At 34.1% G+C, this 20,500-nt stretch overlaps 1 protein-coding gene across 3 annotated transcripts in view; it reads right to left on the bottom strand.

Moving 5' to 3' along the window:
- Positions 1–20,500, bottom strand: part of PIK3CB (phosphatidylinositol-4,5-bisphosphate 3-kinase catalytic subunit beta) — a 160,834-nt gene that overhangs the window by 34,843 nt on the left and 105,491 nt on the right. For all 3 annotated transcript variants that reach the window (XM_063114478.1, XM_063114480.1, XM_063114479.1), the window contains 4 exons: positions 18,857–18,987; positions 16,568–16,618; positions 6,020–6,208; positions 3,172–3,293 (listed from right to left, as the gene is read on the bottom strand). In XM_063114478.1, the coding sequence (XP_062970548.1) occupies positions 3,172–3,293; positions 6,020–6,208; positions 16,568–16,618; positions 18,857–18,987 (493 nt within the window). The remainder of the gene's footprint in view (positions 1–3,171; positions 3,294–6,019; positions 6,209–16,567; positions 16,619–18,856; positions 18,988–20,500) is intronic.

Genomic DNA, 20,500 nt, shown 5'->3' with positions numbered 1-20,500 from the left:
ACCAAAAGACTCATAATTGATCAAAAATTTTACAAAAGACTAGATGCTTTAAAAACAGTAATGTCCTGGACAGGTGAACATTAACAAACTCTCTGGGCTCAGAATCAACTATTATATGGAACAGAATCCCATTCCAGAGTTTCAACAATTGGTTGTTACACCTAATTCACAGCACCTGGAATAATGCCGATATAGCCACTCTGAGACAATAACATCATCAGTCCTCACCTAAAATAAAAGAACTTGCCATCCTAAATGATACCAACTTTGCTTTAAAGGCTTATGTCTTAACTGTGAAAACCTGATCTATAGGTTTGGCTTTTTCTTTTAAATAAATAAAACAGGAGGAGATGTGAAGTATGCATAAAACAAATGTACTTCACAGGGCCTGGTATTCCAAAGGTTTGCAGTTTCAAATACTGACCTTGCAAAGGACAGGAAATTTTCCCCAGGCTATATAGTCTCTGTTGTAAGATAAAGAATTGTAACACAGCAAGTTGCTGGCTCAAAGACAGACAGTTTACTGACTGATATGTAAAGATACTGGAAAATTGCTGTAAGAAAAGAATGTTTGGTAAAATCAAGCTTTTGTTAGTGGATCGACTTAACTGCATTACAGAATGTCACCTTGCTTGTCTTACTGCAGGTTACCAGCTTCTACTTTTAAACTTGTTAAACTGTTCTTAAAAAGAACCCCACCTATGTTCTCTTCCTGTAATTTCCTGGTCTAAAGAAGAAATGCGGGAAGAGAACCCCAATTCATGGTTAATTTCCCAAATAGAAGGAATGCCTCTATCTTGAGGGTTCCAGGAGATTAACCCCTTTTCGGGGCTTCTCATTGCTCAGAAGAGATGGGTTTTCAGTAATCTTTAGAGGCTCTGTCACCCAGGGAAAAAGGGGTGAGAAATCTGTGGGAGACAAAGCAACATAATTTTCCTTTGCTTAGGGTTTAAGTAATTCCTTCTCCCAGATAATCAGTGAACAATTGAAATCTTAAATTCAAATAGTTTGAAGGATAAGGAAAACAATGAATTTGTAAGTAGGGATTGATTCATTGAATTAATAGAACAGACAATGTTGTAATTAACCAGGCTGAATTAATCAAGGTTTTTGGTTCTGTATTTTCTGTCTGTCTCTAAACATTTACTGGCAAACATACTCCCATCAAAGGTAATACCAGTAGTAATGTAAGTAAGGTATGAATCCCAAGAACTCCACTTACTGACTATAGTCTTGGGCAATAAATGGTCAAGGAAGTGGTCTAACACAGATCTGGGACTGAAACTCAGAGCACTATAAACCAAAAACAAAAACCCATAAACAGAAAATTTGACATAGGAAAAACCATCAGAATCAGCCACATGGAACATGGGGATGACAGCAATTTCCTCAGAGGGATGAATGAATTTAAGAAAAACACTTGATTCTGATCAAGGGAACCAAGTGACCTCTCTCCATACAGTCCATTATAAATCCTATAAATAGTGTAAAATATAAAAAGGAAGTATAGAAATAGAAGGAGGCTTCCTATTCTCTCACACTTCTAATATCACTCCGCATAAAAAACCACTATTGAAGAGTTTGTGTAACTTCTTTTAGATATCACATGGTTTTAAACACATTATTTTAAAAGGGAGAAAAAGGGATCTGGGAACTTTTATTTTTCAAATTACCATATGGTACATAAGTCCGAATAAACATAAGGCCATTGTCTGAGACTGTCATTTCTTCAATAAATCCCAAAGATTCTCACACATGTACTGCCCAAAGGGGATTGAAGAAACACAATCACTGTAGCATTGTTTATAATAGGGAAATTTGGAAAAAATTTAAATGTTCCTCAATAGGGGAATACTAATTCATAAGGGAAAAAATAAGATATATTCCTATGACATAATATTACGAAGTAGTGAAAGGAATAAACTACATTTATACATAATAGGAAAAATTGATCTCAAAAACCTAATGTTGAATTTAATACATACATATGGTAAGACATTTGTGTAACTTTTAAATGTACTAATATTATTCTATATTTTTATAGATATAAATATATATATGATGAAACAGAAAAATATGGTATAGAAGGATACACACCAAACTCATGATAATGGTTGCTTCTGGAAGGAAGAGAAGTAATCAAGACTGGGTAAGGAAACTATGAGGACTTCAACTTTAAGATATTTGCTTAAAAATATTTTTTAAAAACCCACAACAAGGGCCGGCCCTGTGGCTCACTCGGGGGAGTGCAGCGCTGGCAACACTGAGACCGAGGGTTCGGATCCTATATAGGGATGGCCGGTGCGCTCACTGGCTGAGCGTGGTGCAGGCAACACCAAGCAGAGGGTTGCGATTCCCTCACCGGTCAAAAAACAACAACAACAACAACAACAACAACAACAAAAAACCCCACAACAAAATATTAACATTTCTTAATTCTGGGTGGTAGACAGACTATGTGTGAAGAAAAGAGGTAACATACCAGGCTTGGCTGTTTACAGGGTTGGCTGGTGGCTGGTACCTGGGAACAGAGATTTCAGAAAGGTTCCCACCACCCTAATTGATAAGAGTGGCTTACTGCACCTGAACTATTTGTCCAAACAGTATGGTTTATGCTACACACCCACCTGCCTTCTAGAAGTCTAGAAATTTGGTACTTGCTAGACAGAGGTTACTTATGCGACTAGCCCCCAATAAAAACCCTGGCCACTGTGCATCTAATAAACTTCCCTGGTAAACATGTGTTATCACAACTCACTGCCGAGTGAATTAAATGTGTTCAGTGTGACTACACTGGGAACGGACCCTTCGAAGTTTACGCCTGTTTTCCTCCAGACTTCATGCCATGAACCTTTTGTCTTTGCTAATTTTGCTCTGTGTTGTTTTGCTGCAATAAATTAGGTCTGTGAGTATGACTATATGCTAAGTCCTATGAGTGCTCCTAGTGAATCATCAAGCATGAGGGTGATCTTGGGGACCTTCTGTCCCAGCATGCTTTTGTTTGGTTTTTTACAGTACAGAGTAAATGTCAAAGAAGAGGAGGGAACGAATGCTTTGAACTAAGAAATTCCATGCCTTTTACTGTCTTACAAGATATTCAAAGAGACATCCCCTTTCCTACCCATTCCCAAATTATAAGGAGCTCCAAAGAAAGCCACCTGCAGGAGATACCTCATCTGTCGCAGGCAGCCCACAGCATATTCCCGCACGTATTGGTCTGGATAGTTGAAATCTAGAAGCTCTAGGGCTTCCCGGGGAGGAAGTTTAGGCCAAATCTGAAGCAGCGCCTGAAGCTGTTTGAAAATTGAAACTGGTTCAGAAATTATGAGGGACAAAATAAATCTATTTTTCATTGGCATACAGGAGCACAGAGATGTATGAAAAGAAAGGAGACGCATACTTTCAATTACTGGTACCTCAAAAATCCATTCCTGTTAATATGGACTAATAAAAATGGTATTTGTTGTTCAAATATTCCACAGATAAGTTAAAGAAACTATTAAGTACTTACCTCAAAATAGAATGACACACTGAATATACGGATTCTACAATCATTACCCATTAAATAATTTTTAAAAGAAAAAAGGAAAACAAAGAAATGATCAAGAAACACAAAGGTAAAATTCAAAGTACAAATATGAGCTGCAAGGCTCAAGCTAATGATAGGCAACTTATATTTAAGAAATCCATTAATAACTCAAAATAAAATTATCTTAAAGAAGTTTACTTTTAGCTCTTAATTTTTTAAAGAGCATCTGTCACTTAACAGAACTGTTTAACCCCAGTTAACACTTGGAATACAGTGCCTCACAAACTATACTGAAAAGCACAGATAACATTCTATAGTACCAGAGGTTCAGCTACGTTACAGGTTAAAGAACAGCACTACCACTGGTAAATAATTACTTTGGGTAAGATTATTTATAATTATTAAAAATTAAATTATATAAGTGTAAAATTTTAAAAATTACCAACACTCATCACCTTAGTTTGCGGAAAGCTGTGGAAGCATGTAAGGAAGTGAACTCTGATTTGGTCATATAAACAGCAAAAGCAGTGTTGACTAATTACTTGCTTGCTGCAAAGGCTATTCAAGTCCTTTCTGCATTATGCCAACAAAATGTTTTCTTGTGAATTAAAGGAAGCTACCCTTCTATAGCTTTCATGCCTAATGGTGAATCAGAGTACAAACCTTGCACCAGGCTACTGGCTCACCACTTTTCAAGGCATTAGATTTATTGAGAAAACAGTTTATATTCTTTTGTACCAGTTCGATGTAACTGGCAATGGGACAGGGATGGGAGAAGAACCAAAACTCATTGCTTTTTATTCCATTAAATTTTTTTCTAGACTACTAAAAATGGGCATTAAGATTGTAAAATTTATGCTTTCCTACACTTCCATGCACACAGTTAAGTGTAATTTAATAGTTTGGTATTAAGTTACATAATTGCCTTTCCTCTATCAAAAATGGAGAGGACCTTCAATTATATCTGAAAACAGAGCTTTAGATTCCCCCTTAGAAATGAGACAAGGATGCTAAATTCCTGAATGTAAAAATTTCTGTCCTGAGGGATCAAACAAATATTAACTATAAACTAGTTCATTTCATTTTCTAAGAGTTGACAAAAGAAACCTCTCTGTAAGATATCTTTTAAGAAGACAGCAAGAAACTGTCTATTGTGATTCTAATGACAGAATAATATGATGTATTTCTTGGATATGCATATGCACTTATGGACACTATGAATGAGAAGTAGGCAAATACGACAACTAAAAAATGCTTAGATTTTATTTTCCACCAGTACTGGGAGTTCATAGAAAACTAACCTTGAATTTAGATAAATAAGTGGTTAGAAGATAATAATTATTCCAGAGCTCTTAAAACGTATCTAAATGACATAAAATAGTTCCTTTTCAGAGTAAATAATGTTCATGTGGTCTAATTTAATCAAAGCACATATAATAATGTAACTATATGATTCCAAAAACCTTTAGACATAGAAGTAAACTCAAATCTTTTCTACACTTAATTTGAGAAGTAATACAATAAAAACCAATTTTTTTAAATGCATACAATTAAAATAAATATGTATTTCTTCACTAAATTTTTTAAGTCACTGTAGATTTAGTAAGACCCACCAAGGGCAAATGGTTCAGATTCTTGTACAGGCCAGTCACCAAAAAAAAAAAAAAAAAAAAAAAAAAGAAAGTAAGAAAAAAAAATAGTCAAGACCTCAAAACTAGAGAGATCTACTGAGTTCAAATAAGTAAGGTGAACAAATTTGGCCCAATATATTTATTCCGATTAAAAATCTTTTATAGGGTCTTTCTTTCTTTTTTTTTTTCCAAAAGATGACCAGTAAGGGGATCTTAACCCTTGACTTGGTGTTGTCAGCACCACACTCTCCCAAGTGAGCCACAGGCCTGGCCCTTATAGGGTCTTTCTACGGGGCACTGGTGACCATTTGAATTTAACGAATGCCAGTGCTTTTTGACAGGCTCCTGAAAATTAAACCAAAGAGCTAAAATTTGGTGGCTTTTTGGAGCAATATTTTTTCCTTTCTCTATTCATCAATACTACCCAAATGAAATGAATGTTAAAACTGATCTAAATAGCTTATGATCTAAAATGTTAACTTCTACAATAGAGGTATTTTCAAACAATAGATATTCATTTTAGAACAGCCACTGCAAAGGGTGTGAAGATTAAAAACTTTAGTCATTCAGATCAAGCAAGTGCTCCTTATGATAGATGACTGTCCGAAGACCAATGATGCAATTGACCTTAGTGAAAAGGATGGCAACCCTACCCAGAATCTGGGATTTTTAAATCTTGAAACTGTCTGGTCCATTATTTAATTCAGAATACATAAGAGTTTAAAACCTCAAAATTTCTCTGGCAGAAAATTATCCAACCTATTTGGAAATATGCCTATGAGGAAAGGACATTTTAGACGAAATCAACAAAGTAATATATACATGCACAACAGGAGTTACAGAAATGATCTTCTGTTACCTGAGCAACATCCTCAAGTTTATTCCACTTGATTGACAGCAATAATTTTGGCAGTGACTGTGGGAAATTTTCTCTGCAGTCTTGGCGCAAAGTCCAAATAAGATCCATTTCATTTTCACACAGTTGAGACAAAGGATCCCTGTCCAAGATTTCTTTCAGTACAGCGAGAAACTTTTTTCCACCTCGACTCTAAGAAAGTAAAATACTCATTATAGAATTTATTTGTGCAAATATAACTGGCGAACATTAAGCAAATTTACATATAATGAATTTATTTATAACTTATAAGCCTTAACATATGAGACATAAAAATAAAATTCCTTAAAAGATTAATAAAGGTGGATCCTGCTCAATATTAAATTTATAAGGATGAAGGAGTTATTCTCAAAACAGTGCTGAAAAAGGAAAAAGAATACTATTTTTTAAAAATCCATGTGCAAACACTAGATGGCAGTAGTGCCTTTTGTATTAAAAAAAAGTCATTTATTATTTGAACTCAATTTCTTTAATTTTCAATTTTTATTAAAAAAAAAAAAAAAAAGATGACCCAAACATAGGTTAAAAATAAAAGCAATAGGTACCTTCTTGGTTTGTGCCTTGACTCAAAGGTGTAAAATCTCCTTAGGTTAAGAACTGAATGTTGGCTAAAACTAAACATGGAAAAAATAGTTATCTCATTTTCCTTCCCAATCACTAAGAATACCCTAAAATAAAGAGGATGACCCAGGCTATTTTTTGGACCTAGACTCTCTGAATTCCACTAACATTAAAAGAAAGAGTTGGATTTCTCGTATTTGCATCAAAACTATACCACTTTTAATCAAAACACATTTTCTCTAATATAAGCCTTTTAGATTTAGCTGAGGATATTATTACTTTATATTTGACACTATTGTATCTGGGATTTCATATAAACATGAAAATAAATAAAACTGTCAAGTTATTAATTTTCTAAAGTAGCCCAAGTCAAAACAGCATACACATACATAAAAAAGAATGGGAAATACTAAGTATAATATTATTAAGTGAGAGAAATGTCTTTTTGACACTGTCAGTTGGGAGACACATTGCTGAGAATAAAACAGACCAAGGACAGAACATAACCAAAGCAGTATAACAACTACCTCAGCTGAAGGTTTACTATAAGGGTTAAACACTGTTATAATTCAAAGAAAGATTAAGTTAACACCAATATCCTTTTTCATCCATCTCATTCAGTGTGAAATTCACCAATACCAAATACATGTTAAGTTCAAAGATTTTAAAGAAGATGTAAAGAAACGAAGTATTGGTTTTGTTTACACTGTAAGGATCTATATGTTCTTTTTTGTCTTTAAGAGTAAACTGTAAACAATCATTATGATCTCTCCCCAGTCCTTAGTTTGTCCAGTTGTTAATGGAGATTTAAATATTTACTTACTTTCCTGTTATTGGAAAGGCAATAAAGACATACATAAATATGCTTAGGCAAATGAATACTTTTATGCATCTTTCTACCCCAATATTTCTCCCAAATTGACTAAAGTGTAGGGCAGAACAGCTAGAAATTTCATCTAAGAAGGTAGTTTGCCAGTATATTGTAAATTAGATAGAAACAGATTAAGCTGAAGAACAAGCACCAATTTACCAATAGACACTTCTGATCTTCTGTCTTCATCCTGCCTGACATAACCATAACAGTTGGCTCTGCCGTTGTGTATAGAATAAAAAGGACCTCTAAGACGTGGTCTCAACTACTTTCCCAGTTATCCTTCATGATGCTCTAAATCTCACAAATTATACTCTAATAATTCCAACCTGGTTGGTGTGTACTCTACTGGACAATACAGTCATGCTCATTAGCATTTTTCTTAATATGCTGTTAATTCTATTATTATGTTCTCAGAAGACAAACTCATCCTAAGATGGAAATCATCTTCCTCCCATTAGTATTCCTGGCATAAAGCAGACACTTGACATGTAAACACTAAGTGTAAAAAATGAAAACACTGAAATTCACTAGAGAGCTCAAAAATAATATAAAATAAAAATTTAAAAATATCTCATTAACACATTTACATTAAAATACTGAATCAAGCTGTGTCTATTGCAATAAATAACTAAAATAAACACTGTTCAATAATTAAACCAAGCAGACTAGGTAATAATTCAAAAATTCTCTATATTCAGTATCTTTGGAAAGAGTTTAAAAATTATATCTAGAATAAAGGCCCCTGAAAAACACAAATGAGCTAATTATTAGAATAAGAACAGTTTTATGACAGTTCTATCACTTAGAACAAGTAGACAGAAAAGGCAAGCAGGCAAGCAGAAAGACATACAGACACACAAATGTTGCAGGTGTTTAGTGTTTAAACAAATGCTTAAACATTTTACTTTAGTTATCGAGAATGATCAAAATATGACTTTTTCTTTTAAGTATCTCAAAATATTAGTTACGTGGGATTATTTAATATAAAAGTTGGCAAAGTAGGAGAATTACCAGACCCTAGAGAACTAAGTCAAAGAAAGTATGCTGTCATGGTCACTGAAATGAGGTGGAGAGTGGAATACTGTACATTTCGTTTTATTTGTTTAAGAATTATCACAGAGGGTCAAGCCCATGGAATTTCTTGCTCAGTATCTGTCTCTGGCAAAGACACCAAGAAATATGTAATTATCTTCTAAAACATCATCTTTATAGATTAGGGTTATGAACCAAACACCCTGGCGTCCCTTAGTACTCCATTATGGACTTATCATCCATCACATTAAAAAAAGTTTTTAAAAACAATTTATATATTTCTTTTCATAGTATAATCACTATTCCAAATGATCTGTATTCCTTTCAAATATGAACACTGAACAAAATACGAAAAATATGAAGTTTCTAATACCAAGCTGAAGAATCCTAATTTTTAATAAATTAATTGAAGAAGAGAATGCATACTACAATATCCTCTTTAAGATAGCCATAGACTATCCAAATAAGTAAACCCCAAATCCTTTCAACCTTATAAGTAGGCAGTTTCACTCAAAAAAAGATTATATGTATAATTATAGTGGTTTTATATTCATAAATGCAACCTAAAAAGGGTTTCACTGAAAAATGATGTCATCAGAATTTGGAAATGAAATTTCTAGTCAAACCTGTTAATGCAAACAAAGAGTGTAAATTTCAAACAACAAAGAGAGTAAACTGTTCATGTCAGATGAAGGCAAAATGCTCTTAGGTTAAATACTGTAAAAAGCTAGCAGACCTACTATAATTTGGTGGATCCAAATTAGACCTTTACAGACCTGCTATTAAGTAAATACCCTAAAGACCTAGGAATAAGCTATGTGGGAGAGCAATGGATTAGCTGTATAACTGTGCTGTGATTGTTTACTGAGGTAGGAAAAGTACAACAATGAATAATGCCAAGGAAAAAGCAAACTACCAAAAGTGTGGCAGGAAGCCTAACAAAACACAAAATCTTAGACTCTTTTAGAATCTCAAAAAAATCAGTAATGAAAAATCATACTGTATAGTATAACCTGAGAACTTAAACACATGTTCAAATGCTTGTACTAAAATAAGATAACAAAAGTGGTGGAAAGCAGTGAAAAATAACACCAATATTCTCAACTTTATTTCTCTTTACGTTTAGATTTTCAAAAATCACAAACATGCATATTATGACATAATAGTGATTACTGACCAAAATAAAACAAAACAAACACCTTGTTATACGCACATGAAAAAAGACTATGGCTCTTTTCCTTTCCCTATGGAGGGCCAAAAACTCATTTGTCATTTGGAGACTCAGATGGCATGTTGAGAGTGCCAGGGACAGAGGGCTGAGTTAACTAAGTGTTGTCCAGAAATGCGGACTTGACTGACACACAGCAGTCAGGACTGATGGGCCAGAGACTGAGAAGACAGTTATATTACTGGAAGACTGATTACAAACAAGGGTTTGAGTAAATAAGTAAATCTATCAGGTTAATAGAAATCCAGATTTCTCACTGTTAGAAAAAGGGAACTACAAAAATGAAAAGGCAAAAGCTAGAAAATGTTCAGTAGTAGTGGATCCAAATTAGAGGCAATGGTGAGAACTCATAGTTTTTAATAGATAGATAAATAAATATACCTGTGTGTATGCCCAAATACCTGCAGGCAAACACATATAAATATATACTATCTAGCTCTGTTTCATGAAAAGGCCTAGAAGCAATTGCACCCCAGCAGCAATGAGCAAATCCAGTGCCCAGATCTGAATTCTAAATACTTTTCACAAATTAAAGGAATCAGGACTCCTTGGAGAAATGGCTCATTCCAAGGCTGGGGTAGGGAAAGTACCAGATGAGACTTGAACACATTGTTGTATCAGAAAGGAAATGCTGAAGGAATGACAGGGACATGTCAAACAGACACAGGAGACAGCTTCAATGGGGTCCCATGAGGTAGATCTGGGATAATCTGAATATTAAAATAAATGACAGTAACTAACTATGTCATTAAATAAAATCAAAATCATGAATCCAAACAACAATAAGTTTTAAAAAAAGAATAAGTAAATAAATGGGGTAGAAGAAAAACCTCTATCCTATGGTATGTATAAACCAACTAATAAATCCAAAAGGAAAAACAAAATTGAAAATCAGCATTTAACAACTCATTGTAGTAACACTGATTCAGACTAGATGTATTAGTGAATGTAAAAACAAGTGAGTGACAGCTTGATGTGAAACAGGATGTTTACCTAGTCTCAAAATATGTGCCCACAAAATACTTATATTAACTTTAGAGTAAAAAAACCTCCCAGATACCATACTAACCAAGTGATAACAGTATCAACAGTAAGGGGAAAAATTGACACTGTTTGCCTCCTGATAAAATGCAGTAAGAAGAAAACTACTACCTCACTTCTGTGGATATTTGTGTTAAAAATGCATAGCTGGAATCTATTCATTACCAAACATCAGGCAAATCCAAATTGAGGGACATTCTACAAAGTAATTGAACTGTATTATTCAAAAATATCAGAGTCATTAAAGATAAGTAAAGATTGAAGAACTGTTTTGGACTGAAGGAAACTAAAGGTACACTGCAATGAAATGCAACAATTAATCCTGGGTTGGATGCTGGACCTATAAAGTATATTACTGAGACAACTGGGTCAATTTGGAATGTGTGGATTAGACAATATAATTGTATCAATATTATTTTCCTGATTTTTATGAATGTACTCTTAGTTATATAGAAAAATGTCCTTGTTTTAAGAAAATACACGGTAAAGAACAAAAGGGTAAAAGGATATGAGGTTTCTCAACCTCCGTGCTATTGATATTTGGCTATTGGCCATATATTGTTATTGGCATTTAGCAGCACTCTGACCTTTACTCACAAGATGCCAGCAGTCCACTCCACCAAGTTGTGACAATGAAAAACAACTCCAGATATTGCCAATTGCCCCAGGGAGGGCAAAATAGCTACAGATTGAGACCATTAGATGAGAAGACCAAAAGCTGCCAATCTATAATCATAATTCAAAAACAATGAATTTTTCCTGTTCTACAGACTCAATAGCCTGTTTTTTAAAAATGCCAAAACCTGTTAAAATGGCCACTATTAAAAACAAAACAAAACAAAAACCCAGAAAATAACTGGCCAGCCACCAAAAAAACCCCATAAAGTAAGTATTGTAGAGGATGTGGAGAAACTGGAGCCTTTGCACATGGCTGGTGAGAATGTAAAATGGTGTAGCCACTATGGAAAACAGTATGGCAGTTCCTCAAAAATTTAAAAATAGGATAAACATATAATATGGTAGTAATTCCACTTCTGACACTATATCCAAAATAATTTAAAGCAGGGTCTCAAAGAGATATTTGAACACCCATGTTTATAGCAGCATTATTCACAAAAGCCAAGAGGTGGAGCTACTCAAGTGTTCTCTGAATGAATGGATAAACAAAATCTAGTACAATCATATACTGCACATCGATATTTTGATCAATGACAAACTACATATACATGATGGTGTTCCCATAAGATTATAATGGCTAAACCATATAGTGTAGGTGTGTAGTAGACTATACCATCTAGGTTTGTGTAAGTACATTCTATGATGTTCAGACAATAATCATATTGCTTGGCAAAGCATATTTCAGAAAATACCCCTGTTGTTAAGGGACATTTTACTGTATAGACATACAGTAGAATATTATTCAACTTTAAAAGGGAAGAAAAATCAGACATGCTACAATGTGGATGAACCTTGAGCATTTTATACCAGATGAAATAAACCAGTCACAAAAAGATAAATACTGAATAATTCCACTTGTGTGAGTTATCTAGAACAGTCAAATTCATAGAGAGAGAAAGTAGAATGGTGGTTGCCAGTGGCTGGAGAGAGGGGCAAATGAGGAGTTGTTGATCAAAGGGTATAGAGTTTCAATTCCGCAAGATGAAAAAGTTCTGGAGATGAGTTGCACAACAACATGAATATATCAAACACTGCTGAACTGTACACTTAAAAATAGTTAAGATGATAAATTCTATGTTATATATATTTTATCACAATTAAAAAATTTTTTTAATGCCAAGAGCAGGTTAAGTACCTTAATAAGGTGATGGTAAATTCACCTGATGAACTAAATGTGGATACATATTATACATATATACATGTTTAACATATGCACATACACATGTAAACACACATACAGACACACACATAATTCGATAAGTGAACTTACCATCATCTTATTAAGAAACTTAACCTACTCTTGGCATATATATGAATAGCAGAATGAGAGCATAATTCTCTTCATTCCTCTCATCCAAAAGCCCATAAAGTATAAGATTTATCTTTTAAAAAATACCAATCAATAACAGCCCTGGGAAATGAAGAAAAGTGCCTAACATAGGATCCTTTAATCAGAGAAAGCAGACAGAACTAGGGATCTTCTAAGGCCGATGGAATAGTGACACTGTTGTGCACACAGTTCTGGGGGAGCTCCAGCTACAAGGAGTGGGAGGATTGACAGGGGCAATCATAGAGAAATTACTAAGATTCTGCAGATGAAGCAGTTGTTTTCACTAGGCGTGCCCCTTCCTCCGTTTGTGCTGATCTGGAACAGCAACGGCATAACCCCCAGATTGAGGTGAGGAGCATGGGTACTGAGTCCTAGGGAGACACTTGATCCCAGAGCGTATGGAAATCTTCACACAAAGGAGACTCTAATTCCTACAGTTGCTGAGGGAATGTTACAGTGAACAGGCAGACAGCCAGGGAATCTCAAATAAAAGAAAAGCTAAACTAAGACTCACCAGACATTTGAGGAAAACCAACACAATGAAAGAAAACTGCCAAAACAAGAATCAAGACCACTTTAAAAACAAGATTATTTATTTCCTCAAGGAGAACTAAGGTGACAATGAAAAAGAAACCATCAGAAATCTTTTAAAAGATTCCTAAAATTTAAAAAAAAAGAATAAAAAGAAAAAGAACACCCAAACTTACTACTAAGGGAATGCAAGTTAAAATAATGAGACACCATTTTTTTGGTCCATTAGACTGATATAATTAAAAGGATTAGCAGAAATGCAAAGACAGAAACTCTTCCAAAGTAAAGGTGGGACTGTAAATTTTTAGTCTTTTAGGGTATGCCATCTGGCAGAATACACATGAAAAATGTGCATATATTTTTATCTAATAATTTCACTTCTAGGAATCTATCCTACAAAATACACAACATGTACAAAGAATCATATACAAAATAGCCACTGCAGCTCCATTTTAATGGAAAAAAAACCTAGAAATAAGCAAAACATCCATAAATGAGATATTTATTTAATAACAAATGGTAACTAATAATTAATGCTACAGAATGTTATGAAGGTATCAAAAAGTGAAGTAGACCTACTTATACTAACATGACAAGATCCACAAAGTCCATTAAATGAAAAAGAAACTATATATATAATGGTTTCATTTATTTAAAAAAAGGGGGTGATATATATATTTACACATGAAACAAGGATTGGTAGCTATAAACTAATCTGTTTACAGTTAGCTCTGGGGAGGACAGATGTTGGAGGTTATAGAAAGATATTTTCATTTTTGGTTTCATGATTAATATCCATTCTTCACTTCTTCCTTTAGGACTAGAAACTGTTAACTCTTAGCCAAGCTTACTTCTGCCCAGCTAAAGATTGCATTTTTCCAGCAAACTTAGTGTGGCCATATGACTAAGATCTGGACAATGAGGTAAGAGCAAAAATGATACATATTAACGATATCCTCAAATTTATTAACTGTACTATGTGCCTAATAATAATAATAATAAAAAGTACATGAGACCTGGGCAAGATTACTGCATCCTGTGTGTGCAGGGAACCCTCTGATTTAGGTAAGGTACAAGATTATAGCAGACATAATGAAAATTAATTCATTCCTCTGAGGTTCAAGGAGCAATATTAAGTCTAGCTAAGGGTAACTAGACAAAGGCATTAGAACCAAAATATCCCAATATAACTATTATCTCCTAAACTTAAATTGTAATTATGACTCAGTAATTGACTGACAAGCTAATAAGTTTATACCTGTAATAAACTTGTTTTCTTTCATTAACGAGAACTGCCCTTGAAGTTCTCTTTTTTAAATTAAGTTTTTCTTTTTATTTATTTATTTTTTAAAAATGAACCCTCACTCCTGGAGATTCCAGGCCATTTTCAAGTCTACATTCTCAGCAAGGAAAAGGAACCTGACACAATGATCCTATTACACTAGCTCCACCAATTGTTCATGCAAATTTTTATTTGGCCATAAATACAATTTCATCTATTAAAATTTGTAAAATATTTACAAATTAAATAATCATCTGAAACTGTCTCCAGCAATTCCTGTATCACCAAACTGAGGGGAAAAAAATAGGGGCGGGCAGGATTTGGCTTTTATGGTTTCAATCTGGCCCAGAGCCTTTTCTTCACTGGGAAGACCAGAAGCCTGACAGACATGCTCCTCTTTCCTGGGGTGAAGCATTCAAATTCAAAAGTCAAAATTGAAACCAAAAGACATTAGTGAAAAAGTAGTAGCAGATGACATGCACTGAAGGGATATAGAAAGATTTTGAGAGGTCTACTAGCAAAGCAGAACAGCCTAGGCCAGACATTTCCCCAACTAGCCAACACTAAATAGTGCTTTCATTCTGTGAGAATGAGAAAAACATACATGCTGTCTCTTTTTGCCTCCTATCCTCTATAACATTACCATTCATGGATAGAATGGCTTTTCTGAAGACACTTATAAGTTCTAACCCAATGACAAAAGAAGAGAATTTTTTTTTTTTATTTTGTTTTTTATTTTTTGGTGGCTGGCCAGCATGGGAACTGAACCCTTGACCCAGGTAGTACGACGCTGCACTCTAACCAATTGAGCTAACTGGCCAGCCCCAGGAGAAGAGGATATTTAGATTAGAGAACAACAAGGTCTACCAGATCAAATATTTAGATTAGAGTGCAAAAAGGTAAATTAGAGTCAAAAAATTAAATTAAAAAATTAAGTTAAAAAGTACAGATGATAGATGATATATATATAAAACCCAAGTCAACAAAGTAATCTATTTTGTAATATCTGAGTAGGAAAAAATGGGAATAGAGTGTGTGGCAGAGACTACTGTTTGTCCCTCAATATCCATTTTTCATTTCTTCCTTTAGTACTAGAGTCTCTAACTCTTAGCCAAGCACATGACTGCCCAGACAAAGAGTGCATTTCCCAGCCTCACTGGTAGTTAAGTGTGGCCATATGACTAAGATCTGGCCAATGAGATAAGAGCAAAATGAGATATATACTAATAATATCCTCAAAAAGAATGGAGTGTGGCCTCTAGTCTTGCTTTTCCTGTTTCTGTAGGCTGGAATGTAGTCAAATAGGAAGCTGCAGCAATAATATTAAACTATAAAATAGAAAGTACATGTTAAACACAGTGGAACACCAAGATGGAAGAAACCTGGATCCCCTACTCTGATGCTTGTCCTTATTACACCTGCTTTGTTACATGAGAGAAATACATCCTCCTCCTTTAACTGAATAATATTCACTAAGACTGTATTGTTAATCTATGAGATGCCATGGCTTCCCTTAAAGACTAGCTGTTGAACCTGTACTTGAATCAGAAAAAGGGGCCGGCCCTGTGGCTCACTCAGGAGAGTGCGGCACTGGTAGTGCCAAGGCCACGGGTTCAGATCCTATATAGGGATGGCCGGTGTGCTCACTGGCTGAGCATGGTGCAGACCACACTGTGCCAAGGGCTGCAATCCCCTTCTTACCAGTCAAAAAAAAAAAAAAAAAGAAAAAGAAAGAAAGAAAAAGGCTTACCCATTGAACACAGATCATGGACAAACGGGGCTGCCATTTAACAAAACACTAGCATGTGCATACTTACCCACCCTCACAGACTATTCCTGCATACGAGTTATGTTCTTCTGTAAGTTTGTCTCATTACCATAAATGAGATGAAGGTACCCAGAATTGTGCACAACTCTATAATAAGAAAGGGCCATTTAAAACTCTTGATACTTACTGATACATTAGCACTATCACTGCTTGCAATCTCAGCTGCCTTTTCAATAATCTGTTTAAAGAAAAAAAAATTGGCTCTCATATTTGTAGAATTTTTAGTGTAAATGACTACTACTTAGACTACATATGGTTTGCATTTCTATGCTTTATAAAAGAAACATGAATTTTAAAAAGCAAAATGGTGCTTCCCAAGTGCTTCCAACTCTTTATAACAAGGAAACAACGGTAATCTTGTAAGGGACTGTGACTCCTAGGGAGCACTAGGATTGCTTGTAGATAAAATATGTGGTGGCTTGCATACTTATGTCAATCTTTTTTTGAAATATAGGAAAATGTATTCTGGTTAAGAAAATGCAAATATACGTAAGAGTTACTAAATGTAGAAAAAGCTTTTGTCAATTATATATTTTTCTCAATTAACAGATATCAAAAGTAGAAGTAATGACAAGGAAAACCTAAAAGTTATTTTAAAAATTCATTAAGTTCAAAGGGGGCCCTCATTCTTGATAAGATGGGAACCCACTTGTTCAGTGGGAACATCAATGGATGAAGAATCACAATCCATCATCCATACCCTGTTACTGAGTTATGCAATCATAGTAAGTAATTTATCTATGGGCTTATGTGTAAAATGTGATAATTCCCATCCATTCCATAGAGTTGCTGTGATGATAAAATGAGATTATAGTGATTAAAATTAAGCAATAACCATAAAATTGACTTGAAAAACAAAATATATGCAAGTGATTACAGCAATAAGCATTAAATTAAATAAACAGGACTGGGGGGAACTTTCACTTTCTACATCTGTATTATTTATTTTACAATAACCGTGTATAACTTGAACAGTTAAAGGAAACCCAAGCATAGACATAGTTATATATATTTAAAGACTGAAATCTCTATTACATCTTATTCAAGACAGACTCCAAGAAATTAGAAAGGCAAAAGGAAAGTTTAATGACCAGTTGCAGATGACTGGAGCAATGATGAAATAAAATACTTTAGGGAAATTTGACTTCTGTTGAAATATTAGATTAAAAAGACTTACATTTGCGTAGAATGCTGTATTTGTAGAATTGCTTCAAAAAGCATTTCATTTGATCCAAAAGAAACTGTAACTGACTGTTGAACATAATAATTGTCATAGCTCTTGTATTGCAAGTAGCTATGGTCTATGGATAAATTCCTATCTAAGGGATAAATAAAGCCGCCATAAAAATGTATTGGGTGAGTCAAAATATAGTTTTTTTTCTACTCAATGTATACTAAGGTATATGGCTCTTGTCATATTTGGAATTTCTACTGCAATAAGCATAAAATTTAATTTGGTTGTAAACTATTGGACACAAAGACATTTTAAAAGAACTTGAAAAGTTACTTCTTGGGTGGATAAAATTCAATTAAAATGAAAATAAAGAAGAAACATTGAGTTACATAAATTTACTTTGCATAATACTTAAAAATCTCTATACAGGTGTGGTAGTGCTGAACATTAAAATGCAATTAAGTTTACAGGCTGATTAATTTAATTATTATTTAGTATAATATCAATCTTTAAAGGTGCTTGTTCTCAAATGAATTAAGGACACTAAAACTTCTTGTTTCTTTTCTGAGCATTTGTTCAAAGATTTCCTCATAAAAATCACCACCAATCAGACGTAGAACAAGAATGCCACACTTGAAGATAAAACATATGACAGCTTAGCTCTCTTAGCATGTAAATTATCACAGCCCTGTTTTCAGCCCCCACCAGATAATCTACTCCTCTCCAAGACATGCAGCTTGTATACTAAGGAAATGTATTTAGAAATGGAAGTTTTTACTATAGATTCTACAAAAATACTACCTTAGGAAGTCCTACTACTAATAATATTCAACAAAAATCATTTGTTCTTTGAAAATCAACTCTACACAGCAGTATTTATATCTTTAATCTCTGAACCTACATGCTGAGCATGTTTCAATGAACATTTTACATGAGTAACATATGAATACATTTATAGTTCTTTACATTAAAAAGACCTCAGAACAATTGTGACTTCTTCATTTTATAAATGAGGAATCTGAACTCCAGAGATGCAGTGTCTTACTTGGTAAGTGATAAAGCCAGGACTAATAGAGTTAGAGGGCTTCCATCTCTGAGGTCTTCCCACTGACCCAAGCTGTCACTGTATGTAACGTTTTGAAAGAGAAAGAGACATAGGGAGCTTAAACTATAAACATACAGGGCCAGGAACTAATAATTCCGTTATTTCATGCATTGTGGCTCTTTAAATAATTAGCTTACCTTATCGAAGGGAGGGTAATAATAAGGTTGTTTTTTATTCTCTGGAAATTTAATATGCAAAGCTGTTGCATTTTCAGTATATGGATTTGTCTGAACAGTTCCCATTGGATTCAACATTTCTTCAAGTTCATCTAAAACAGGCAAATAAATTTGATTCTCAAGAAATTAAACTAAAAAAAATGTAATGAATTTCCTTCCATGAAAATTACTTAAAAAGTGGTCACCTAAGAAAGTTTGGCACATAATTACATCACAAAGCCTCTATCTTCTGATAATGCTTGAAACAAAACTTCAGTACAAATTTGCATACACCTTTAAAATGAGAAAGTTAAAAATGATGGCTAGATTACCTCTTCAAATTTGGTAAGTATTCTCATTCTTCAAAAAAACACTTAATTGGAACTACTCTCTCTCCATCAAAATTTGGTAGCTCATAGGAATTATTATTTCATCACTGTATATGGACTTAATCACATATAATCTGGTTTTCATGGTCATCACAGTACTCAAACTGATATTCTGAGAGTCATCAATAACATTATTCTTGTCAAATGTAATGTTGTTAATACTCCTTTATTATCTTGTGATTGCTGACACGAATACCTTCTCTGGTAGTTACTGTGGTGCTCCTTTTACCTCACCTGCTGCTTTTTCCTTCAAGGCACTCCTTCCTCTCCATTCTCTACCACCCTAAATATTGTCCATTCACAGATTGTACATGTGATCTTAAAATTATAATACAGTCAGAAAATCCTGGAGCTAATATAATGTCACTGCCTAATTTCGCAGATAAGTAAACTCAAAATGAGGGAACAGAGTAAGGAATACAATCTAAGGTCTTCCCTCTCCAAAGTAATTTCTCTTTTCTTATACTGATTTTTAGCACAATTGTTCTCTCTGTTCTTCCTAAGGAAAAAAAGATAAGGTCCATTCTGTCTAGGCCTAATGTCCATAAAGTATATATCCTCAGAATTATCTCCCAAAGCTAGAAAATCTTTACAAAGTATTTGTAAGTTTCAGGTACTTAATCTTTTGTTCATCATGTTTAATATTTACTCATCTCACAGATTCAATTTTCACTTGGATGGAGGCAACTTTTATAATTTATATACCTCTAGGGCTGATTTATCAGCAAATTACAATCCCATATTTGTGCTCTCTGGTAGCATTATACTTATTTGTCCTATCAAATGCACCTGTCTGAAGTAACATATAGCATCTTAGCACTTATCAGCCGCAAACATACAGAGGTAACCTGTTCAAAAGTGATCACAGAAAAGGCATTCATATACTACAAATGAAGGGTACAAATTGGTACAATCTCTATTGGGGAGCAATTTGTGATTATCTATTAAAGTTACAAATGTATTTATTCTTTGACTCAAAACCTCGGACCTGAGGTACCTGCAAGCAAGGTCATTCATTATAACACTGTTTGAACTATCAAAAGTTAATTCTGTTTAAAAAAAAGGCGGGGGGGGGGGGCAGCAATTCTCTAGATAGATACGGTTAAAAAAAAAAAAGCAAAGAGCGGAACATCATACAGAATATGCTATTTGGTGTAAGAATAGGGAGGAAAATAAAAATCTACATTTGTATTTCTTAGTGTACACATGACCTATTCTGGAAAGATACAAAAGAAAC

This window comes from Cynocephalus volans, chromosome 11, assembly GCF_027409185.1.
Source record: "Cynocephalus volans isolate mCynVol1 chromosome 11, mCynVol1.pri, whole genome shotgun sequence".
Lineage (NCBI taxonomy): Eukaryota > Metazoa > Chordata > Mammalia > Dermoptera > Cynocephalidae > Cynocephalus > Cynocephalus volans.
Note: the sequence above shows the minus strand (reverse complement) of the source record. Positions and strands in the feature narration are given on the sequence as shown.